Source organism: Hetaerina americana, unplaced genomic scaffold (genome assembly GCF_022747635.1).
Source record: "Hetaerina americana unplaced genomic scaffold, ioHetAmer1.1.p SCAF_1, whole genome shotgun sequence".
Lineage (NCBI taxonomy): Eukaryota > Metazoa > Arthropoda > Insecta > Odonata > Calopterygidae > Hetaerina > Hetaerina americana.
This window is the reverse complement of record NW_027286069.1, coordinates 91,543,811-91,571,316: the sequence shown is the minus strand read 5'-3', so window position 1 is coordinate 91,571,316 and position 27,506 is coordinate 91,543,811. Positions and strand designations below refer to the sequence as shown.

At 33.1% G+C, this 27,506-nt stretch overlaps 1 protein-coding gene across 1 annotated transcript in view; it reads right to left on the bottom strand.

Annotated features, from left to right (window-relative positions):
• l(2)gd1 (lethal (2) giant discs 1) overlaps nt 1-27,506 on the bottom strand; it is a 43,753-nt gene that overhangs the window by 4,300 nt on the left and 11,947 nt on the right. Inside the window, exons 9-14 of the mRNA XM_071593316.1 lie at nt 26,921-27,091; nt 26,092-26,315; nt 23,112-23,246; nt 19,147-19,364; nt 17,265-17,379; nt 15,473-15,621 (exon numbers count right to left, since the gene is read on the bottom strand). Of these exons, the coding sequence (XP_071449417.1) occupies nt 15,473-15,621; nt 17,265-17,379; nt 19,147-19,364; nt 23,112-23,246; nt 26,092-26,315; nt 26,921-27,091 (1,012 nt within the window). The remainder of the gene's footprint in view (nt 1-15,472; nt 15,622-17,264; nt 17,380-19,146; nt 19,365-23,111; nt 23,247-26,091; nt 26,316-26,920; nt 27,092-27,506) is intronic.

Here is a 27,506-nt window from a genome sequence, read left to right as displayed (position 1 = left end):
GTGATTTTTATTTTCCATAAATTTCTGACCCTAGTTATACTATATGGATGGTTAAGTATATTACCATTCACATAAATATTTTTTCATAATTTTGTATAGATATGTTTTAACTATAGTATGATGAGTAAGGTGTTTTTCTTAGCATTGTTTTCTAACTTGATGCAAGATGATGGTTGATTTTTGAAGCCTTCTTTTATGTTATGCGTATGCCATTACAATACAATGTTTGCATGTGACCAGCCCGCCATTAGTACAATGAGTAAAGAAAAGTAGGTGATGATAGTTTGTTGAATATTATCTGTTTTTGTTTTCCCTTACACAAATTCACCTTTCTCCACTTTTTTTATCTGAATCGAATGCATTTTATGAAATATGTAAACCTCTGCTAGGTAAATTAGCAGAAGTTAATTTAAACTTATAATACACACACATATATATGCTTAATACTTGCATTATCTCGGCAAAAATTTTCATCTTTATAGATGCACCTACTTCCCGTGTTGAATGAATAAATAACTCTAACAAGATTCAGTTGAGATAAGGAAGTAGGAGTAAAAGAGGTAGGTATTCTACTTCACTTTAAGTGTGCACTCGGGCTGACTCCAGTCAGCATAGAACTAGCATTGACTACATAATGAGAAATGTGCTTATAAATACAAAATGGAATTTCTTCAATTAAGGCTTTTATCACAATTTTACCTATTATTCTCCTTATTATGACAAAACCTTCAGTAAACTATGACAGATCCAAAGGTGTCTTAAAGAAATCAATTTTTAAAAAATACATCAGTCATCAAGTTAATGACAGGAAATTCTTGATTTTTGGAATGATTTCATCAACAAAAAAATCAAATGATATAATTATTTAGTAATTACTATCACTTCTGATGAATTTTATCATGATTAATTTTAATGGCCTGTGATAAGTTACACTGGAGAGCAATTCCATAACTAAGACGAGCTTATCTGCTGAAACTTGGCTGCTTTGAGATGCCTCCCACAACTGCCTATCTGATCAGAAATTCAGTTCTCAAGGTGCCCTGGCCAGATTATCAGGTGGTAATTAAAAGTATGAGAACTTTCACAAAAGTCTACCATAAATTATCAGAGCCAACAAGGAGATAGATATATGCCATGTTTGGAAGCAGACATGAGAGTATGAATCAAATGGTGCAATATATTGCATACAATTGAATTTCAAGGTATTTAGCCCTTAAATAATTTGAAACAAGCAATGGTAATGATCATGAATGGAAACTTATAATCTACCTCATGAAGAAATGATTTTTAGCACCTATTTAACCTATTAAACTTCATTATAGTGTGTGAATATGCACCGATTTGCCACATGTTTATCCCTTAATTCATGCACAGTGGTTAATTACTACCGAAATTAATATTAACTACCCTATGAGAATGTGAAGAATTGCTGTCATGAATAGAGGATATGTTGGATACCAAGGCACACTAAAACCAGTTAAAAGGTAGAAATTGCAAAATGTGGAAATCAGTCACAACTGGACATATTGAAATAGTTAAGCACAATAATCATATAATCATCAAGAAAGTCCTTTTGAAAAATGGAAACTGCAAAACATGGCAAGAAAATATCCTCAGCAGCATTTCTAACATAAATGAGTTGTATTGGAACTTGTGAGCGGCAGTAATAAAATTTTAGATGGAAATTTCAAAAAATATTTCTATTAAGACTTAAAGCTCTTTAATTTTTCATTTCTCCACTACCTAATAACCTCTTTCATGTGAAAATCCTCACCTTCTTTTTCTAAAATGACCTGAAAGGAAATCAATAGAATGGCAGCAAATTTAAATTCTAAAATATACATTTTTAATGTTCACTAAAACATCCATTTACATTTTTTTTAAGTTTTCAAAGTTTGAAAATCAGCCATTCCCAGAAATATCAAAAAGGTCCCCACATTTATGTCCCAGGGAACTTTTAAGGCGAAATTCTCACTTTTTTCCATTTCAATCTTTGTAACACATTCACTTAACTACATTTTGAACAATTGAAAATGGATAATGATGAAGGACACAACATTCAGGAAAGTAATAGTGTTAAACTAGATCAATTTTTCAGGGTAATTGCTGCATAAGAATATGACGAATGAGTATTAATTATATTTTAGATAAACATATAAGGGGTATAGCAGCCATACCATGTACAAAACATTGACATGTAGACTAGAGAAAATATGTTGGATAGAAAGAAAGATAACTGTTTAACCAATAAAATTTTACTAATGGAGAGACTTATTTGGTGAAATTTTTAGGAGGTAGGAGAGGTGTGTGGTAGGGAGACTGAGAAATACTTATATACTAAATTCTGACAATGAAGGAATAATGTTTGGATAAGGGATGACGAAAAAATGAATTGCATTTTCCTGTAGAGTGGAAGGGGATAAGAAGTACAACTGAAGAAGGAAATATGTAAAGCAGACTACATTTTCTGTCAGAGGAAGGCCATGAAGATATGTAATATTTGCTGAAGATGGACAAAAATCTGCAGCTGATTGGTAGACTAGGTACCTATGAAATATCACATTAATGAAAATCAGGATTATTGCCCACTATAATTTATGTGCATAAGTATTGTACATGCTTTATGGGAAATATATATTTCTACAATATTATTGTTCATACTAACAAAGAGTACTGCAGCTTATTAAAATGATATAATAACAATAAAATTTTTTAAATTTTCAATTGAGGCTCAATATTTTTAGAGTATGTAGCATATACGAGGGTAATCCAGAGAGTAGCCTCCGCTTTTGTGTAGCGTGAGAACTAGTGGAGAGAATCAAATGGTCATTGTATTGACGCACACAGTAGATCAGTATGCCTCGAACTGCAGTGGTTGGAAGGTCACGCCACCTGTCATTTGTTTACAATAGCAAGTTAAAATGAACAATCCAACTGAAGTTCCCACCAAATTTGAAATTTGTCCTGTGATAAGGATTTTACTGATAAAAAAACGTCAAAACTACTGAAATTCATCAGAAAATTATTGCTCTGTACGGGCCATATGTGATGAGTGACAAGAGTTGTGTGTCAGTGTTGTCGTTCATTTAAGAGTGAATCCAAATCTCCATGATGGCCTGTGGTGAACAATGCACTGTACCCGAAAATTGATGAAAAAGTTCATGAAAATCGTTTTGCGATAACTGAAATCTTTACGAAGTTTTCCACAGTTTACTAGGACTCTGTTTCATGGAAACACGACTGAAAAGTTAGGCTACTACATATCTTATAACATGGAGGTCACTTTCTGGACAGACCATTTGTGGGGAATTTCAATTGTGTTGTTCATTTTAACTTGCTATTGTAAACAAAAAACAAGCAGTGCGACCTTCCAACCACTGCAATTCGAGGCGTACTGACCAACTGTGTGCATCAATACAGCGATCATTTGCCCCTCTCCACTAGTTCTCACGATACACAAAAACGGAGTTTATTTTCTCGATTACCCTCTTTTGAGTTCAAAACTCATTGCATTATCCAGTAAATTATTAGGGTGTCTTTAAAAAGTATGAAAGAAAAATATTCAGTTGGTGATTTTCATTAAATTACTAAAAAGAGGAAATGTTTCATTAATAGGAAGCAGTATATACTTGAGTTTGAACATTTAATTCAAATGGCCACTTTTTTCTTGATTGTAGGACATCAAAATAATTTAGTGCAATCTACTTGATTGCCCGAAAATCACAAAATATGTCAAATTCTATCGAAACAATCCTCTCGGAGGAATCACAAACCTCATAGGAGGGTAGTTTGAAAGGTTGTCAGAATCACAACCAGTTGTCGGCACTAACACAACAAGTTCCCTGCATAGTAATAGGTAATTCTTTATCAGTAAACACGCAACACATCAGTGCTCCAGGAAGAGATCTGTGATGCAGATGCCTCTCTGCTGCTGTTCCCATGTAGAGATTTGTGATGATGGAAAAAATTGAGATTTCAGCAGGGATTAAATACTTCATAAACAAAGGCATGAAAGCATAGGGAATTAATTTCAGAGGTCCAACTTTCAGAGGTCTGGGGGACTCTGCTTCTTCATATTCAAGTGGACAAATGAGTTTAAGTTTGGTTGGGGCAGCTTAGATGATGATCGCATAGTGGTCAGCCAAAATATGTCACTACCCTATAAATTATTGCATAAAGGCATAAAATGGCCATGGAGGATCGCAGACTGAAAGTGCAAGAAATCGCTGAAGCTGCAGGGATGTTATCTGAGCGGGTATATCACATTTTAACAGTGGGATTGGGTATGAGAAAATTATCGGATAGATAGATGGGACTCTTGCCACGGGATCACACGCGCATCAGAATAGAAATTTCCGAACATATTTGACCTGTATTAAGAGCAACCAACAAGATTTTATACATCAGTTTGTAACCACAGATGAAACTTGGGTTCAATATTATACTCCACAGACAAAACAGCAGTCAAAAAGCAGGGGAAACATGTTTATTTACCAACACCAAAGAAAGCCAAGGCAATATGGTTGGCAAGAAAGGTGATGGCTTCAGTTTTCTAGGATGCGAAGGGGATTCTGCTGATAGATTATCTTCCCACTGGTCAAACAATTACCTTTCCATTACATTCAGCAGCATGTAAATCATTATTCATCATGGCAGTAATGTTGATTACATGGTACTCTGCAGTGTTTGAGCCAGCTGTGAATTTTCTCTGATCCAAGACCTTAGATACTATCAAAGCCTCGCAGCAATGCATCATAACACATTCAATGCATCATGGCAATGGTTAGGCATTATTAAGAGGCTAACAAAAGTCACCGATGAAGATTTTGAGAATTGAAACAAATCACAGAGCAACCAGGACTGTATCTGCATACATGATTGATTGTTGATAGGCACCAATCATCCAGTAACCAATTCCAAGGAGTTCTAGAGAAGATCTTAAATAATTCCATAAAATAATATCTTCTTTAGACTGATGGATTACAATCTATAATATACCTGAATTTGCAATGAAATAGCTACGTCCTTTGCACATGTTACTTATGGCAATCGAGGAATTAAAGGAAAAAGCATCTTCATTTAAAAGCATTTGCCATTTGGAGAACCTAGAGGCAGAGTTGGAACATAGGTACTAAATATGGAAGAACAAGACATAGAGTAAAAGGAGACTGAACCCTTCTTTCTGGTGATGAAAAATCTGATCCTGCTCACCCAGCCATGCACCACCAGTAGGTACAGCGGAGTGCTCTTTCAGCAGTATGCAATGGACCAAGAATTGGCACCAAAGAACTCTGGGAAAGGACCAATTTAATGGACTGGCTATGATGAGTGTATGTACACAGAATATTTGCGCTACAAAATTAAAATCACTGTGATTAAACCGCAGTTGTCAAATTTGCCATGAATCCAAGAAAATTACTTGCCAAATAATTATCAATTATTTGAAACTTTCACATATTGTAAATTTTCCATCATATAATAGTGTATTTGGTATTCTTTCTATTAATAATACCAAAAATCAATTAAACATAAATTATTTCCTTATTGATACAAATCTTTCCAGTTTATTATGTCTCCTGCTTTCCCCACAAGCTCTATAAATTTTAAGCTACCCTTCCTCGTTTGAAAGCTGGCATTACCAAGGATGGGGAAGATGCCTGAAGCCCCTCCTACACACCTTTTTGGTGGATCACAGGGTATTTATGTTGATGTTGAAGTGAAGGGCATCTTGTTCAAAGGTACAGTTTTGGTTGTTACACCTTGAGTTGAAAAGAATTTTTCCTAGGGTGTGGGGATCATGGAAGGAAAGTTGGATTTTATACGTTAGGAAAACATTTGAGACCTCTTGTGATGAAGGCCTAATTAACTGAACTACAGGAGTCACTCAAGTGGGTGGGGGTCAATGTAGCAGTCAAATTTTTCATTAGCAGTCTTTTTCTTTATATTTCTTCCATTGCAGTTTAACGTTTTTCCCAAGCCTCTAAGTTGTGCTTGTGTATTGGCTCTGTTATCCTAGATGTAGTCATTCTAAAAAATAACTAATGCATATGTCGTAACTGAGGTCAGGAAATAAAAAGATTTCATGGATGCTACTAAGTTTATGCTATTTTATTCATAATAAATAATTTTATACCTCTTTTAAGTCTGGTATAATGATTCCTCTCCATCTAACAAAAGTCACTACAATGAGTTTTAAGAGGGATTGCCACTTATAAAAGGTTTTCAATTAATTATGATAACGGTTCATACAAACACGAGATATAACCTGGCATAATTAGATACTTCACCTGGTGAACAAGTACATCATTACCCTTGTCACTTCATTGTATAACCCTATCATTTAGCTTAATATATGATGACCTTTCATGATAAATTTGAGACCCAATACATAAAGATTTCAGAATATTTTTCATCTTGTTGATTTATGGTAGCATGAAGATTTTGACTTTTATTACTGGGATGATTTAGAAGAATGTTAACACACACTGTCTTTGGGAATGTTCAGTATTTCAGTTGCATTAAACAATACATAAAACCCATCATTTACCTGAAACAACCATGACAACCACTCTTTTCGCAACTGAAGCAACAAAGGTAATGAAGGCAGGACCTGGAAAGAGTTTGTTTTTTTCCAGATTAAGAACAGCAAAAACTACAGCATAACATCAACCTCTCTTCACTGTGGAATGAGTAGAAGTATTACATCCAATGCAAAGTAATTGAAGTATTGTAGCTCAAGCTAAAACCACATTACAGAAGTGACTTTTATTCAATTTAAAAACAATGCAATTTGCAATTAACTATGGCAATCAGAATGTTTATGTCTACTATGTCATTAGATGGAATGGTCAAGGTAAAGATTCCAAAGCACATTTTCTTTGTAAGCATTGAGTCAAGTTGGTCATCCAAAAGCATGACAAAGCACCACAGTACAACAAATGCAAAAACACCTTTGGATCCATCATCATCCTTGGAAAAAAAGTTGATCTCAAATAAGGTTGAGTAATAATTTGTCTCGTGGGAAATTTATTATTTTCATTTCATGTCAATTTAAAATCACACATGGTTGAGTCATGAGTTTTTATGCTGAAAATGTACCTAGTTCTATGTTTGAACATAATTTGTGCAAAATGAGATACAGCAGCAAGTGCTATGAATTTCCAGCAATAGCATGAAATATTTGATTTTGAGTTCACATTTATCCACAACGATTATAATAAGTTTAATTTATGCCTTCTTAAATATGGCAATCCAAGTAGAAAATGAAGATTTAAATCACTCCCCAGGCCTTTTTAGTAAAGTACAACATTTTGCAATACACCAGCTCTGGTAAAGTGTCCAGCAATAGGGCATAATATACTACCATAATGAAAGTTTATCATTCATGGATGAAGTCAATTTCAAATCTTTGACACAACATTAGATGGTATCATTCCACACACCCAGATAACCTATTTATATAGGGTGAATGAAATGGATGCTATTGAATATACATCTCTTAATTGGTCCAGGGCGATCTGAGGGAAACACCATTTATGATAAAAAAGTGTAAAATAAATGTTTGTACCTCACAGAACACAAAACTGCACATTGCTTCACAAATATGTGATACTGGCCAGCATATCACAATTTTACCATGCTTAAAGTAACATTATCTGACACTAAAAAATAGGCAATTTAATTGACAAACTATCATGGGCCAGATAAGATCAAACAATATAATATTTTTTCCCTAGTGCAGTGGGCAGGCATCTAATATCAGGTATAACATTAATACAATGACAATTAATTACAAGGTTAATGGTATCTCTTCCTAGTAATTGAAACATTAGTTTTCTTCACAAAGTTTTTCATTTAAAATATGAAGAGGAAAATTAAGGAATATTTATGCACATATTTTCTCATTTATACTTTTAAGTCCAAAGTATGTTTCCTCTGACAAATACAGTCTTGAACGATCTACTCTCGAATGCTAAATTTGAAGATGGGCTCCAAGTGGAAAACAATATCTTTGATTTGTATTTCTATAGAAATGGTCACTTGGAAACGTGCTCTCACAGTGGAACCTTGCACTGCAAGTAAATCACACAAACGGCAAAAATATAAGTGACTTTGCACATAACAAGTGACGAGGAGAGGGGGATTCCCGGAATGATTGGGTGCCTGCAGCTTCAATTTGTGTTTGGCCCTCGTTCCGTTAGCATCTTAGTGTCACTCATTATCATACATTTTTCCAAACTTGTATTTAGACATACTATTTATGATTTTTTGAAGCAAAGTTTGATAATATTTTGTGCATCGTTTTAAAAATTTCAATAAAGAAAAAGCCACACCAAGACAGCCATAAGAGAATTAAAATAATCATAGAAATCAAAGTAAAATTATTGAAATAGGATAATTAGGTTTGAGCATAGCTGATCAAGCACGCACATACAATCGATCGACATCAAAAACTTGCATTTTTTTAAAGAACAATGACAAGATTAAAGAGATAGATGCTTCAAAGAGAGAGACAAGAATATCAACACAACATTTATGTAATGATGTTGAAAGGTTGATTCTCATATGTAAAAACAAAGAGCAATTGCAAAGCAATACTATTAACAGGACCATCATTTGTGAGAAGGCTTAAGTGATTTTCCTTGACCTTGTTGGAAGATGCCAGGATCATCAGGTGAGGAAGTATTTGAGGGAATCCATGGGCATTTCAAGAAGTTTAAGAGAAGACCCGACATCCACAGCATTGTGAGGCATGGTGAAGCAGCAAGCTCCAGCACAAAGGCAACAGAGAACCTCAATAGCAACTTCAAGAAGCTTGTTCAGATGATGAAGCTTAACAGCTGCAACAATTTTTGTGATGAAATGGGTATCTTATAGAAAAAGATTCAAACGGAAACCTATACAACAGCAGAGGAGAAGACATTGCCCAGCCACAAGCCAAAGAAAGACAGTCTCACACTGGTAATTTGTGCCAATGCAAGTGGTGATTTAATTATTAAAACCTTGCTTGTTTACAGTTCTGAAGCTCCATGAGCCTTCAAGAATTGTTAAGTCCAGAAGAGCAGGCTAAATGTATTGTGGAGGTCATGGGAAAGCAAGGGAAAATGCTGCATTGTATATTGAGAAGTATCACCCTATTAAGGTACTTGCTATGCACACAATAAATTTATTTACTGATAATGCTGAGTCACATGTTCACAAAATTTTATAGCATCCGCAAAAACAACTCTCATAACAGCTTTCTAGTAAAAAATAATTAAGAATGTATCATAAATAATAAACTAATTATTAATATTCTTTTTCTTACAAATAAAATTTGCATTTAGGTTGGTTCATTCGGCGATAGAAAAGATGAAGATGATCCTAAACAATGTTTACAGAATTTCCTTTGAATAAACCTTGAATATAATTTATTTTTTCATCATGGTATATTTTGTCACATTTTACATTAATTTAATTATGGAACAATTGTTTTACTTCAGTAGCGTTTCCCTTTACGAGAAAGATTCTGGAACAAATTATGCTTGTTGTGTGATTCCATAGTATTTGAAAACATCATTATGGAAACAAAGGACCTTTATACTTTCTCAAACCTAGAAGATGTACTGAATATCCTTTGAAAACTTTACAAATCATCATCTTGAGGCATTGCTCAGGAAATCCCATAAATGCATTGGTAGGTGTGTGTGTATTACCAATTGTAAAAAAATCCAGGATGTGTAAATAATTGAATGTATTTAAAATTACAATTATATAACACATATCTTAAGTTAAAATATTTGTTGTCTATATGATTGACAATTTAGTGTTGATTACAATCACAATGTGAACTAGATGCTAAACATGTGATTGCCATTTATCTGGAAAGTTTAAAACAAAAGACAAGTACACGTGGTTGTCTTGATAGTGAAGGCAAAGGGGAATCCTCAGTCCTACATGCCATTGATCCTAGCTCTATTTCGAACCACAGTTTAAGTGCCATTTGCAAGTAAATGAACACTAGGCTCATAGAGAACACTGATTTGGATCAACAAAAAATACGAATCCTTAAAGGCAAATTTCAAGGTTTAAAGTTAATAAAAATAAAATTTGTGTTCACCTAATTAATTAATCACACCATTAAAAGTTATGCCAACATCACATTACATTACTTTCGTTAAATATCCAGCCAAACATCTTTTTGGTAATTTTTTTAATTTTTAGGTGCCTTGATGAGAATAACATTCAAACATAGGCAGTGCACAGTGTTAAAATGAACTGCCTATTGGATGGAATACAAGTAACATAGTCTGTCATGTAATAGCAAAATAGAATATTTTTATTTCCCAAATATTGCTAATTGCAGGAGAAATTCATTTTTGAGCTAAAGAAGGAAGTTACTTTTTAAAAAAATTTAACAAATCAAAATATTTTCCACTGACTTTATGGAAAAACATGAAAATGTCGTTAGAACGTCACCAAATTTTTATGTTAAATTTTATGAAAATACAAATTCTACAAAAAACCTGGCAACAGACCAAAAACAATAAAAGAGTAAAAATGTAAAATTAGTCATTTAAGTAGAGCGCCACTTCCATTTTACCATTTTTGGCCAAGATCTAAACAAAACTTACTTTTCATGAAATGGCTATGGATGGATTATCATGTGGCCCCAGAAAAAGACAATCTTTATCCTCCTATATACTCCGGTTCCTTTCCCTCTCACCTAAATGTTATCGGTTAGTGGCATTAAATCCACTGGAAAAATTCCACATTTGAACAATTGACTAATGTAAAGCACTAAGTTCTTCCATAGCTTGAGTGATTTGAGCACGCTTTTTCTCAGCAAGTGATCTCATCTTCTTTTCCTTAAAAAAGTTTTGAAAAAGATGAGCCAGAGCCTAATTAAATGTAAAAATTATTTGAGAAGAGTTGACTGAATGTCCATTCAGTACTCATGATTGTATGTGTGGATTGCAGATAAAAGCACTGAATATTGCACCCATTATATGTATATTTTCATGTAAGTATATCAGAGCATTAGTAACAGTTCAATTACAGTTCAGTGGGAATCTTTTGCACCATAACTTAGTCCTAATAAAAACTGGCAATAGACATACCTATAGCTTATTTTCTTGCTTCAATTAAAATCATTTTTGCTGAAACAGTTATCCTATTCTCCCAGTGTTTTATTCAATTCTTAACATGTATCTAAAGATTAAGCCATTCAGGAGCTGATGAGCTTAAAAGTTTTTTTCCTTTTATCTGTATTCACTGAATCAATTTTCTGCTTCCTTCATCCACATATTATCTTCTCAGATGGCGGTGAGCCAAAATGCCTTTGCACTGCTCTGTTTCTGTATTCTGAAGCATTATTCATAATTTTAAGCTTAAATGCTATACTGTACAACAATCTTCTCTCTATTGATTTCACTCAGTTATTCTAATTTTTAAGAAACAGTTTCTGCTTGCACGCGCAGATATCCACTCTAAATAAAAAGGAATGTATTATGCATTGAATGACACTATCACACTTTTTATGATCAGATGTTTGTAGACTCCAAATTTACCACAAAAGATACAATGTTTGAACATAGGAGTGACATTCCTAAAAGCCCAATGTGTGCACACATTCACAGCAACACCACATGTGAAATGAAACTGAATGCCCTCCATTGCATATCTCTACGATTTATTTGGGAATTTATTTAGGAAGTACTTTCAATGAAATATTTGAGCCCTATTACTTACTACTGGCTCAAAATAGTGTTATTATCGAAATTTGTCATAAATACAATCATTTTACATGATGAGGGAAAAAATACTTCATAGACAATATTATTTCTGTAAAATCCGCTCGTGACTTATTGAGTGAAGTCATATCTATATACCCTCAATCCATATGATGCAGGCTGGTTTTATAGCACATTTTAGAATAAAAAAGTGCATCTTATGGCTCAGGCAAAACTTTGATTTTGTTGACAAATTTTCAATTTCAGTATTTTCAGAATATGAATAATTTTCTATGTACTTAATGTGTGAGTGGAGAAAATAAAAAGTACCAATTACATTAAAAACTTATGTAAACTATGCTATAGTGCCCATGCCACTAATGCAGTCTTTCACCTCCAATCCCTGTTGTTTTTTGACTGGATCACCATGACCCTTATTTTCAGAATTTTTATTCTATGACAGGAATGATACAGTCTTTTGGGGGTAGTCACACACTAAGTCTCAACGTCAATGACAAAGCACTATGTGCAAAAGAGGGTGATCCATCATATCAGTGGTCAAATATGTATCCCTAACACAAATTATGATTGCAGAAAAAGTTAAGACTTCATTAAAAATAACTCATTCTTCACACCATCCACTACTTATGTTTCATCATTCGGTAGAAAGTATGACAGAAAAGAGTAAACCGTTTTAAATCATTAAGAGCCTTGAGAAAACCATCAGGGTAATTATTTGGAAATTATGTATGTACTTGGATTCCTGATTTCACAGTAGATCCAAGGCATAAGCCAGTTAATGATTCAGATTGGTATTCCGTACAAACATTCAATGCGTCTTAATAATTTTAATTTAATAAACAAATTATTAGATGAATTTTAGTTTTTCCTATTTTTATTTATAAAAAGATTTTCATAAAACTTCACTGATGATGGCACCTCAGGCTGATAATAAAATGAAAATAAGTAAATTAAAAGTAGCTTCTAATGTCCACAAAAAAGAAGAAAAAGCCTATAGAATGAACATAATGATCATGGAATGAACAACATTAGAATCAATGAGAGAAACCACAATTTTTGTTCACAGCACTGAATGTTTTTCCATTGGCACAGAAAATGAGAAATTGCAAATTGAAATGAACACAACTGCAGTAACCTAAGCAAAATGCTACAACATTCCCAGAACAAGTTGTCTTTTTAATGGTATTTATCACTAATGAACATCTCAATCTTCACCAACTTGATATCAAATTTCATATAAATGAAAAATAAAAGTGTATATTGTTTTTTAAAACAACAAATGGCCAATAAGGCACAACCTCACAAAGCAAGAGTGATATGATAAAAATAAAAATTAGTATAGTAATTTCAGATGGATGCGATGAAATGGGCCCAGACAGCCAGTTCTAATTTACCTACACATTATCATCTTGAAAAATGTAAGAAGTTATCAACAATAGCCACTTTCATGAATTTGGGTCTTTCTAAAATTTAACTGGTTATTTATATACTAAGGGTTATCAAGCAGTTTAATATTGTCTCACAGGTAAGGAAAGAACTCAGGAGATATATTTTTTGTTTATCTTCTTTAACTTGGGTGAACTGTCAACATGCCCTGAAATAAGAGTTTATTAACGTATTCTTAATTTTGAAAGAATCAATTCTAATTTAATTAGCACGTTAAAGGGAATTTTTAGCTGACTTTTTGATTCTATTAGCAGTAATTTTCACTTATAAGCAGCATATCCAGGTTTCCTAGACAATACAAATAGACTTAATTACCTAACATTAAATGAAAATAATATTACTAGTGATGTTTTTTTCCTAGAACAAGGGCCTTGAAAACAGTGATAAGGGCTACATTTTAAATATCACACTATTGCATTATCCATCATTGCCTATTATAATGTTTCGTAAAAGCCACACACTTAAGCATGGAGAAATGCAAACATATACAATTAAAGAATTTCACTGAGTTACAAAGAGCCTGAAGGAATAAAGCATGCAAAACAGCCAGTACACACATAGGCATAGAAAGAATAATTTAGACCAACTACAGAATTTATACTAAAACAAAGACAAAATTTAGACTTGAAAGTGCAAATGATAAAAGTTTGTAGCAATTTTTCACATGAGTTGACCTCAATCACATGTAATAAAATGCCATTTACAATTATTATTATAATAATGTACTTCTGCCATTTATGAAATGTTTTCAATGCTCCTGGAGTTTGTTTCTTAATGAATCTTATTATATTATTTACACTAACTGCTTGTATAAGTTTCCCTAAACTGATCATGATTGACAAAAATGAAGATTATATAACACACCAAATTTTGAATGAGATTGGAATAGGAAATGATATTCAAAGTGTTCTGAATGAAACATACACATGATTATCATGAGTAACTACTGGCAAGCTGACCCCCAACTTTCATTAGTTTCAGGGGAGAAAAACAGCATCTTATGCCTCTGATTCATCTTTATGCCAGATTCTCAGTCTTTTCTCATATTTTCACTTCCACAAATTTTCCATCTTTAAATCAGTATTTTTTCTCAGTTTCCTGGATAGGGTTACCAGATCTTTGGTGATTGATATAGAGCCAAGGTAATCGAAAGCTGCAGTGGAATTTTGCTACAATGAGCACAGATAAAATTCATTATAAGGTGCAATTATTACACATAGTTTTATGTGTAATTTAATAATACATCTCTATCATCATGAATACCAGTGACAATGCAGACTCTGATTGGTACCTGAATTTTTACAAAAATAGCTAATAGGTACTTCAACATTCAACTACTGAGTATTATTTCATCAGGATAAAACACCACTATTTGTGTTTTCTCTACTATTTACAACTTTCTGAGAAGTTAATTTAGAATATTTCCATTTGGACACACAGGGAATGCTGGCCTAATGGGTAGGTAAATTTTTTTTTCAAACTCCCTCCTATATCTTAGGCACAATTATGATAGCAGTTGTTTATTTAAAGAGACTCCAACAGGTTCAGCAAGAGGACAGTTCTCAACTCACCTCCAGGGGAGAAAGTTAACCCAAAATATTGAAGTGCCTAGTGTGCGTGCAATGTGAGGCTCTTGACTTACTGGTTAGGTAAATTCCCTTCCCTCATTCTTTGTTCCCTGATCTCCCTTCCTCTCTATCAAGGAAATATCCTAAGTTTTCACTCTATCGGGACATTTTTGTTAGCACCTCACCTTTTAAGATCTGCCTACAGAAGAAGAAGTCTAAGAAGAAGTGTCTACATTTACAGAGCTTTATAGCCTCCAGTAGGGTCATATAATTTCCTAAAATGTTTTGAATTTATGAAAGCATGCATACATGTATATTTTTGGACATTTATCAACCTTTGAAAGAAAAGATGAAATGTGTAAGAAAAGAATAAAGATCTGGTAACCCTATTTCTAGGAAACTGGAAATACAATAACCACACAATTTGCTTCATTTTCCACAAAAACTTTGCTTTACATTCAAATTAATGTGAACGATATACCTTGCTATATTGCTATTATTTTGATGCAACCATTCCATCATACTCTTATTTTCTGAAACTTAACTATAAAAAGTTATTTGCATCAAACCAGTGAATTTATACAAAAAATAATTGATTCAAATTAACATAAATTTATCCAAAATGTAGCATAAGATTAATAATCTAAAATAGGATGAATTTGCTTGTAAAACATCAACTTTCAAAATTGTATGTCTGGCAGATAATGATGAACATTCAACACTTACCCCCTTGACCAGAGTTCCAGCTTAACTGCATGCCTTTTGAAAAGCCTCTGACATGGTCTTGATGTGCGCTGCATATTCAGTAAAAATGACTGTTCATAGACAGGATTGTTACCCCTAATGATTTGTGTTCTGTCCTTCTGCGGTGCATCCTGTTTAAAAGAATCGATTAGAATATAATTTCTGACAGCACCTGTAAAATCAGACATTTAGATACATAGGTGATTCTATTAAAAATATGGCTGATCTTTTGACATATTGAATATCACATACAGACCTCAAAATGAGTTAAGTTTAGATACTCCCAAAAACCAAACTTACACTATGTTTACTTCTCCTCCTCACTCTTTTAAAATGTCACTTACATTAGGGGATTATCACAGTCTGACTATAGCCAAAATCTATAGTATAAGAGTGAAAAAATTTACAGAATGATTGAGACTGATGAAAAAACGGAGGACCAGGTCCATGGATAATTGATTTCCTTGAAATTTAACATTTACATTCTCTTTAAATTCAAGATCACAAAAATGCCACCTCTTGGGCAAAGATGGCCCATAGTGTATGAGATATTCACATTTAAACATAGCAAAACAGTGTGCAGATGACTGATAACTCATACAATAATAACAAAAGGAATGAAGTGTTTGTTGCAGTGGTAACCGTCTCTACTACCAATACAAAGGCTCAATTAAGCCTGAGGTACAACTCTTTCAGCTTTACTTGGCTATATTTTTGAAAATTTTATTTTTGTCATTATTGTTAGCAATTTTCCTTCTAATAGTTTTCATCATTAGAGTGGTAACTTTTACATATGCATGTATTTTATGCCATTTTTGCACTTATTTTATGCCATTTCATTCACATTTCAGTATTTGCTACGGTGATAAATGTCGTAATACAATAAAACACCAATATTATTTTACATTTATGGAGCCTTGCAAAACTGTTTCCCAAAGCGGCATTTGTGTTTCCTGATGTCCTTAGGAAAAATCACCTGCCTCAAATTGCAAAAAATTCCATAATCTGTGACAATAATTTTCATTGCTATAAACATCTCTCTAGCAAATGCTTGGATGTAAATAAATTGCAATAATTTGTAAGAGCACAAGTAATTAAATGAAAAATACAACTAAATATTCAACAAACAATACTACGATGCCAAAATCACCATCTAACTGAAGTCTTGATTTATTGGATGCTAACAACAACTTGAAACCAGTTGTTACCACCCAACACATGTCAAAATAAAAAATCTAAAATCAATAGTAATAAAGCATCACAACAAAATTAGCATTATGGTGGAAACATAGCAAAGCAAAAATAATTAGTCATGGGCTGGGATTGAACTGAGAAACCTAGGGCTGATACCCAAGAAATATACAATGGCAGCAGAGTGTAGACACTTTCCGCAACATTTACATATAGTTGTCTCATGGACTGTTGGCATTATATGGCCAAAATGGGGTATTTTTTATTGGTAGAATGAAGAGGGAACTAAACCACATTGCAGTGAAATAGGTCATCCATTGGCCCTTGTAAGAAAGGCCTAGATTAACTATAAAAATGTGAATGTCAGAGCAAACTAATACAATAACTAACAATCTTATATTAACATCAACCATATGTATTTTTAAGTCAACTCTTGTTTTTTTAAATTTCCAGAAATTCACTTGTAAATACACTTTATCAGATATAACATGCACTTCATTTTAATATAGCTATTTTTAATCACTACTCATAGTTTTTCCATCAGGAATTTGGTTTGTGCATAATTTGCTTTCTTAATACTTACTGTGGGATATGGAAATTCAAATCTCACGTATGTGTCCGAGTCACTGGAAATATTGTAATTGATGCCTCTCATTACAGTCAACTCCACATCATTATCAGAGAGATCAGTGTTACATCTGCATTAAAAGAAAAGCACGTAATATTTCATATCGTTTCCCATTATATCTAATGAAGTAGCATGATACATAATGTAAAGGGCAAGAGGTAATCAGGGAATGATCAGTTTGTTTCCTTGTGTAAAAATCTATTTCAATTTTAAAATCAGGCCAAATACACAGTTTTAAGATAAGATCAGCATAAACTAAAAACTTCGGATAACCTCTTTACCACACTTCTTGATAATGATTTATTTATTCTTCATTTTATTTCATCATACTTATTATATGATACCCATACAAGGTGTGATCAAAAAAGACAGGACTGATTTTATAACGTATTTATTTCAACGGAAACAGCTTAATCGAACTTGTCGCCCCCAAAGTACATGTCTTGGTTGACGACACACCTTTGCCAACGTTTCTTTCAGCTCTTGAACCCTACCTAGTAAGCTGCCTTAGGGATCCTCTTCAGTTTCGCTGTACAATTAGTTTTAATGTCCACAATAGAGCTGAATCGGTGCCCTTTCAAGGTTGATTTTAACTTTGGAAACAAAAAAAATCTGATGGAGCCACGTCTGGAGATTAGGGTGGCTGCAGGATCACAGAAGCTCTGGTTCTGGCAAAAAATCTGTCATGATCAGCGCCGTGTGAGCCTGTTCCTCTAGCTCCTTTATTGTTGCCGTTGCATGCGACGGCGAACAGGTTAAGACACGTACCAGTGCGTAATGACTCGATGTAAACAAATGCAACACCTCTCGTTTTAGTTGTCAGATGTGTCGCTAGATGGTGCACTGTGTCTCGTTTTGATCCATTGAACGGTTTGCGCAGAATAACATCGGTCCAGTCTTTTTTTGATCACACCTTGTACAAAAATTAGTCTAGGTCTTATAAAAAAGAGACGTTTCAGGCGTGATATGGTAGAATATCGTGATTAATTAAAAATTGGTAATTTATTAGGCATTAGGTCTTATGTTTCAATCAAGGAAACAGGAAGTATGATGTTTTTCCAATTGAGAGAATCAGAAATAAATAATGAAAATAACCGGCCTATTTTTTTACAAGCATGGAATCAGTTTTGCAATTTCAGCTAAGGAATCTTTTTCAATATTATTCAATTGGATAAATTATTTTAGAAAAGTTTGCTATGAAATAAAAAATAACCAACATTTGCTAACTCCTAGGTTAAGCTGGAGTAGGAGTCTTCAATTTTACTCAAACTTAAACAAACTTCCACCATTTAAACTCAACTTGGAGAAATGATATTGCTCCTTACGCAGTAAAGACAATGCATATATTCCCAATAACTATAAAAATTTAATGGTGGAAACCACCAAGAGGTACATTGCAACGCACAAATGAAAGGAAAGTAAAATAAAAAAGGAATTTATATAACTGAATTATATGTTTAGGGAATGTTATGGCAGTTAGTATTACATGATGTTAATACAAAAATAAATTTATAAATCTGTTAGTTCCTCTGGCTACTTTCATTTAACTGTTTAATGGACTAATCAGCAAATAAAATTCAAGTAATGTATTAAATTTGAACTGTCTTAACTATAACTTAACATATGTATGGTACATGCAGGAGGTTTTCCAGAGATTTACAGAAACCTTTTTTGGGAAATTAACTCTAATAATAAAATACCTGTAAACAATATTTCTTAGAAAAGGATCATGTGAATCTAAAACCCCATCAAAAGCAAAAGTGATTCTACAGGAAAGGCCCTGTTTTTTTGTCATTCATTTTGTTTAAAATAAATTTGAAAATACTAATTTACTCACTGCACAATTGAAAATGTTTTGTTTTCATAATGAAATCGTGGTGGAGGTGTTTTCTTGGTTTCCTCCTCTCCCATGGATGACAAGTCAACCTTGTGGGCAGCATAGGCAGCCCTCACAGCATCCAAGTCCTTTTTGGAGTGAAGGGCCATCTGCTCAAAGCGGTTCCCACTGCTTACATCACCAATGGCACGGAAATGATCTCTTGTATTCATACACATCTTCAAAACAAACAAAGAACAGCAAATTAAAAATTTTTATCAACTAAATATAGCATTAATAATACAGTGAAAACAATACCTGTAAACATTACTAAACATGTAATAAATACAACTAAAGCAAGAGCAAAATCAAAGAAAAAATGTTCAGAAATTCTGTTTCATGTCATTAATCAGCTTTCAAAATCTCAGTAGCCTAACGTGATTAATGTTCTTCCAACATTTTTTCTTTCATTGCAATGACAGTATAAATACCTGACGTGGTGACCATCAGAGCATAACTTCAATAACAAAACAGATGCCTATTTTACATTGAGTAGTTCACTCTGTTACATGCTAAAGTAATACAAAACAAAAGAGTAAAAATTACAATGACCAGAGTCTCTCGTGTCAACATAAGCAGTAATTGATAAGACTGGGAAACTTGCATTACACTAGTAAGCCAAAATTTGGGAATTTAGAATAAAAAGGTAGCTTGAATGTTAATGGTCACAGAAAGAGATCCACATAAAAATGCAAAATATTTCCAAGACTTATTGTGTGGAAAAAGAACAAATGAAAAAAATATGTACTTTAAATTATGTCATTAAAAAAGGCCAAATTACTACTATAATTTGATTAATGCACAACTAACCAACTTAGACAAATAGATGAATTTATAATATACTGGCTTTACACCTAGAGAACCTGGGTTCACATGCTAGAGGTGGCAGGATTTTTCAGTGATATTTCAATCCCTAGATAGGTTCCATGTACAGAGAACTTCAAGTTGTGTGTGCTGTCCGTTGGATGGAGCATTAAACCATGGACACCTTGGTGCCTATGCCAATAACAGGTTTCCCTCTGTACTTTCTCTTTTCCCTGAGCATCCTACTCATCCTACCATTTTACCCACCTATCTTTAATGGCACAAATTGACTTAAGCTGTCGCTAACCTCCCGGAATGAGTACTACTACTACTGCAAGATGCACTCCAAAACTAGGTAATGAAAATGGTTTAAGCATAGAAAGAATGAGAAAAACAAAGTTTTACCACATGATTAAACTTTAAATGCTATTTGATCTTTTAAATCCTATTCACAACACCACTTCTACCACTTGCTTATCTACAAGCACTTTAACAATTATATACTAAATTTGCATATAAGTATAACAGAATTTCAAATATTAATACAGTCAATACACTTATACAATTCAAAATAGTTATCTCTGAATTCTAATTAATAATAGTTTTAACATTTAAAAATATATGCAATGCAATACATAGGCCTATTCTATGGATTTATATGCAAAAAGCTAGCAATGATTTCACTGAATAAAATATTCTTGCGTTAAATACTATTTTTCCATTAATCTTTCTAAAAACTTATCCTTTAGATGAGTTACACACCTTAAAGTGTTCATACATAATGCCAAAAAATATTTAGAACATTCAATTTCACTATACACACTCCAATATGAAAATTTAATGCTTTCTGAATGATTTAAACACATATTTTTAGAACTTCAATTGGGACTAAAAATATATGCCATGCCAAAGCTCTTCAATTCCTTCAATTTCTCCATCACCACTAAATCTCTGCAATCAATTCTGTCATTGTATGAAATAAAATTGGCTTGAATCACTTTTATGTCTTCATTAATCCACTGGGAAGACATCCGAGGTTTAGAAAAATGTCAATTAACCATCTAAATAAAATGTATCCAGGATATCCTAGTCACTTAGCAATTACTTTAAATTAAATGGAGTAAAATGAAAATGAATCAGTACATGTTCACAAGTAATAAACTACTTTTTTATTTTAGTTAATGAGAGAGAGGGAAACAGTACTACAATAAAACACAAACATACATATCTAATTTATCATACAAGAGACATCCTCACTTTTTAACTGATGAACTTAAATTTTCAAAGACTTATTTTTTAAATTGCAATTCGTGAAGTTAATGCAGGCAAATGGAGCTGATTTTATTTTTGTAACTTTTATTAAATTTTATCTGAATATAATGAAAATTAAAAATGTAAATGAAGTAAAAATTAAATCATATAAGAGCTAATAAATAAGTCTGGAACTAAAAAGGAATGTGATAATATTTCAATAAATTTGCATACTATATATCCAGCATTTCTTCCCAACTTAATTTAAAACTGAAGTTGAATAGAATGGTGAAGCAAATTGGTTTAGCTGTGATAATTATTTAGGAAACTACAGTCATAATTACAATAAAAAAGAAATGGTTTAAGATAAGATAGACCAATATGCATATCTCTTGACCTACCATTTAAATATTATTTGCAATAAAAGATCCCGAAGTTAATTTTATAAATTAATGCCACATGTTATTAAAATTGTACACTGGATTTTCAAGAGCATTTATATTTTGAAGTCACCTAAAAATAAATGACACAAACAAAAAACAGTATCCTAGGTTTCTTTACGGTTTAGAGGAAAAAATAAAGCAGTCTTTATGCAACAAGTATGACATAAAATGAGAATTTTTATGAATGAGTATTACCTATGTTTATTATCTTATAATTTAAATGTAAAGTAAATAAGTATCAACAAGAGCAATATGTTGCACCCATAGTGATTGCCTAATATTTAGAGTCATGACCATCATCTGTGGGAATGAAATAATGGAAATTAAAAAATTTGCTTCTATATTTTATTGACAGGAACACGAATTTTCTATCTTGTGGGCCTGTTCACTCAGAGGTCCCAGGTGTAAATTATTTGTGACGCTGTTTTCCTATTGTTTTCAAAGAAATTTAAGATTTCAGTGAAATAGTAACAGCAACATGGCTCATGAACACGGACCCTTGAAACAATTAAAACTACATCAGAAATGACAAGATAGAGTGAATGTGGCAGCAGATCACTGAAAACCAATTATGGAAGGCAATTTGGGGCATCATATCCTAGGTCTTGTTCACAATTTTGATAAACACCAGTAAAAAACCATCGGTAGTTCTTCAGAAAAAGGTTGATTAAATGGAATCATTAGCAGATTGCTATACATTGAGAAAAGCTGCTCTTTACAATGGATTTCGACAGCAGAGACCTTTAGAACACAAAATCCTCAAATTAAGGTGAAATTCAAGTAAAATGGCAAGAGATTAAAACTGAGATTCAAAATGAAACATAGCTTATTGTCTAGGATTAAACTGAAACATGGCATACGTGAAGAGACTCGAGTTCTAGACCCCTATCTGAAGAGGATAAACAAATACTGCCATCGTAATTATACAAAGGAGATTGAACAACTGTGTTGACCTTCTACCTATTGAAAAGACTGCCGACCAATGTGGATAGAAAAATGGCAGGCACAGGATTATTGCAACATGCCTATCAATATTGTCATCCACTTCTGATAATTTAGCAAAACATAAAAAATGTGGGTATCAAGTTGAACTTAATGTTTTGTTTTGAAATTGTTGTTGCTCCTTGTGATTTCTAATCTTTGGTTATTGCTGATAAGTTATTGAATGCAGTGTTTTTTATCTAGATGTCAGTATTTAAGAAAATATCAAGCTATGAGCAAGATCATAAGCACTTGAAACAAACCTTACCTATGTTTCTACTTGGGTCTAACAGATGTTAGTCCTACAATTAGTTTTAATATCAATATAATTATCATTAACATCATCTTGTTTAGTGTGGTCATTTTAGTAGCTATAAAGAGTAAGGAATTTTGCACTGAAACTCATTTAAGTTGAAATTCTTAACTCTGGAGAGGATGATTACTCACCATTACTTGTTTTGATAGGTCTTCTTCTAGCCTTTCATATATTTCTGCAATACTTCCAGGAGTACAGTCTTCAACTGACACAAAGTCAAAATCTGTTTCCAGAAGAGCAGCTTTTTCTTCAGGGGGCAGGGGGAGCTTAAAGTAATCACAGGAGAGAGAGAGGCATGAAGCAGTCCTTCATAAAGTCTCCTCAAATAAAATAATGCATTCAAAAAGCAGCAGATGCTTCATACAATTTAGAACATTTTCAAGGAACTCTATTGAAGGTGCGTGCTTCTTTGCTTCATCATATTTGGCCACATTATTTTTTTTGGAAATACATCCTCCAATACACTTTCAATGGTATAAATGATCATACCTGGTACAATTTCAACCTCTTTTCACCCCACACATTTTCCATTTGAGAAGTGAAATTAATTGTTTTTAATTTATTTTAACGAACATCATTAAATCATAAATGTATTACATAAAATAAAATTTACTCCCTTTCTGTCAACAAAAATAGGCACGTAAAATACTTTCAAGTTTAGGTTAAGTGGTCTTAATCAATCTGCAGTTATAGCATGCTCAAATTTAGAATAAACAATTACTCATTTATCTTGTTAAGTTACCTCATTGTATGTAACCTATGGATAAATTAAATCCTAAAATTTTTCTCTTTAATTACACCTAATTTTCCAAAAAAATATAATTTAATCATCCAAAAACATAGCATTACCCTTTTTCCATCTCTGATCACAAAATCATAATCATCTGTGATCTCCAAAGATCTAAAGTAAATCACTCTTCCTTAACTTCAATTATTTCTTCTGGAAACACTTCATTTTAATTAATTTAACAGTTATAAAAGTTCCACCATTACTACCAAGATTAAGCCTAAACAGATGTGAAATTCTACTAAAGGAAGAAGTGAACTCTGGTATTTTCTCAGTAAATCCAGGGCATTATGAGTACACATTTTGTTTTAACCATTTCTTCAATGTCCAATCACTCAGGTTAACGTGCTGTAGCAAAAACACCAGACAGGATTTACCTTTTGTGCAAAAGCACATATGCATTTATTGTACTATTTATCGCCTGGTATTCTTCAAATTCTTAGGTCCCGTTAGTGTACTTAGCAGGGGCCTTCTCTTCAAGTAATCAATCTGCCAGGGACCTTTCATATTGTTGAGATAAGTACATAAATTTTTGTAAAACTCAAAGATATTTTGAATAAATACAATTTTCTAAAATAACCTTTTTTAAATAATGAGATTGGATAAACAAACAAATATCTGTGTGTAATAAGATGTTTCTACTTGGAAATTTATAGAAGCTTTAAAAAAATATTTGTTGGATAGTGGATTGGCTTGATATTTGAAAAATATCATCTTCTCTAATGACGGTAAAATTTTAATGCAGTGGAAATATACCACCCATAATTTGGATCTTATCCTGAAGTGTTTAATATTTTCAGATTCAATTTTTTTCAGACAGGCCAAGGCTGAAAATCCACATTATCAAAGAGAAGGAAACAAGATAATAGCAGAACTGTAAAAAAAACTAAGCTGCAGTGACTAGAAAGGAACAGGAAGAGTGTGCAGAGGACAAAGAAGAAACGAAGTAACATAGTTTCTAATACTGGAGACTAATTGGTCATATTCAATAACTCCATATTTTAAAAAGGAAATCTTTTGTTAAGCTAGGTAGAAAATATAGACATTCCCTAATTCACTAATGAGACAGAAAACTGTGGTGAGAGAGTTGGCAGAACATGCTAACTGTAAAGCTTACAATTCCATCACGTAAACTTCAAAAAAGAATTCCCCCCAAGGATTTTCATCTGTTTGGGCCCCTAAAAAATCATTTGGCAGGCCAACGTTTTGAAAATGATGATGCCTTAGTCCAAGAGGTTACTCAATGACTGTGACAACAAACAAAAGACTTCTTTTCTGCCAGCTATCAAGGACTTTTAAAGAGATGGGATGTCTAATTGTACAGGGTGAATATTTAGAAAAGTGAAGTAAATTTCAGGAAGCTACTTTGATTATTATTGCCTCTATTTCAGTTTTGCGAGTTATTTATTGACTTGCCCTCACATGTTTCAAATCAATGAATACAAACAAATTATAAGGCTACCTATTGTTTCGTAAATGCTGTAATGAATACAATCTGGCATAGCTTATTTGAATGCTCATGTGCATGAACCAGTTTTGGGCCTGATCAAGTCTATTTTAAGAACTGAAGATAAGTGGGGTGAGGGTGAAAGAGACTACTCTCACTAAGGGACTCACTCTGACCACTTTCATTTGATGCCTACCTCACTGCTTTCTTCAGCACAGTTATTTTTCCATTTTCTGTTCGGATATGTAGTTCAGGTACCTAAATTTAGATAGTTTAGGTAGGTTTAGACAGGCTACATAGCATACATTTTGTAAATTATTACTAACTGTATAAATAGATTTTTTTACCTATGCCATGACTTAAGATCTCAATTTCATAGAAATCATCATGAGAGAAATTAACATTGAAAGACAGCGGGAGTCAATGATCTTTTAGGTGCATGAAATACTATGTGAAAATGACACTATGCTAAGATTACCACCCTATTTCCATGTTCTGAACTAAAACATCTCTGAGAATTATTAAAAATTGGATGCATTAATTAATGCCAAATTTAAAATGGACTAAGATTAAAGTAGGGTAGAAAAAGTTATATGGGATGACATGGAAAATGGAGGAACTTTGTCTTCCCCTCCAAGTTTTCCCCACCAATGGCATGGCCCTCTGCCCACTGCCTTTCCATGGATCTAGGGGCCATGAAATTTAAACAACCTAAAACAGTGATAGAATTGTGATCTAACGTAGTTCACTCTCAAGAAGATAATTCTTGAAATAATTACAGAGAAGAAATTTCTATTCTAGAAAATAAGAGAGCATTCCTTCTTTTCAAGAACTGAAATATGTGAGTGAAATAATGAATGCAAGTTAATAAGCTTACTGTTTCCATGTCAACTGGGAGACCACTTTGGGTTGCTTCAATGAGTGGATCAATTCCTTTGGCAATCCTCAGATGTTCCCGGGCTTGAGCAACATCACCTCTCTTCTTTGCTTCCAAAGCTGCTTTCTTGAATGCTGCTTGTCGCTTAACCAAGACATCTAGCTGCCGGTCCAGTCTCGTTGACTGAGCTCCAGGGCCACTTACAGGAGGTGTGGTAATGTTACCTAGTTTAATTTTGAAAAAATATATCTTAGCAGCATCAGCATACAGGAACTCGTCAGTTCATTCTTGCATTATCTCATCTCAAACAATTAAATTCAATAATTATAGAGAAGAAAATAGCATGATTGCTGATTGCACTAATTCTAAATTTCCTGACTTTTCCAAATTTTCCAGGCTAATATTCAAGTTCCCAAGAATTGAGAACTGTTGTGTGAATGTTAGCTGTTACTATTTTAGCAATGGGCAACCAAAAGTAGGTTAATCACACTGGAAAAAGACAATATAAATCACAAGTAGCAGTGGAATTAAACAAAAATGACATGAGGTTGAAAGCTCCTGAGTATCAGATTGAAAATACATACAAGCTGAAGATTTTAAGAGATGTGCAGTGAAAGAGGCAACTACAAGTCTATGATGGAAGAATTTCAGAATTATGAGGAATTCATTTGCAGACCTTCAAAAATAACAAATGAGGTTCTTGCATCAATACAAATGCATTGACAATTTTGAGCAAGAAAAATAAATATTTTCTCCACACTCGAGAAGACAAGACTGGAACTGGAATTTAACTTAAATTCCAGATTGAGAAAAGTAAATGACTCATTACCTTCTTTTTTATTTAAAGATGAAGCAGACGGACTTGTTGTAGGTTTGTTAGGAGTGACTGGTGAATTGCTCGGCTCAGAAGAAGGTACATCCTGACCAGCCATTTCTTCATTAACATCATCAATAGGTTCAGGAGGTTTAGGTGCAGGCTGGCCAGGAATAAGAGCAAATCCTAATTTAAGATAGAAAACATAATATAGAAAATTAAATGAAAAATTGAAAAAATTACTTTCCATATTTCTTTATGGTGTCACCATGAAGAAACAAAATTATACATTAACATTTAAAACTGGAAGGCTCATAACTTTCCATAAATTACAGTACAATGAAAGAAATTGCTTAGGTCCATGCGCAATAAACCCCACAGAGCCCACTGTAGACCACTGTTTCAAAGCCTTGACATATCAACAGTCCCTTCTGTTTTATTTATAATCCAGTAATTTTTGTAAAAAATAACATGGCTTTATTCCCATCAAACAATGGCACACACACACTTATGAGACTAGGACAAGATATCATCGGTGTGTACTATCTGCTAGCATGACAATAATGATTAAGGGACCTTGTTCTCTGTGCATCAAAATGTT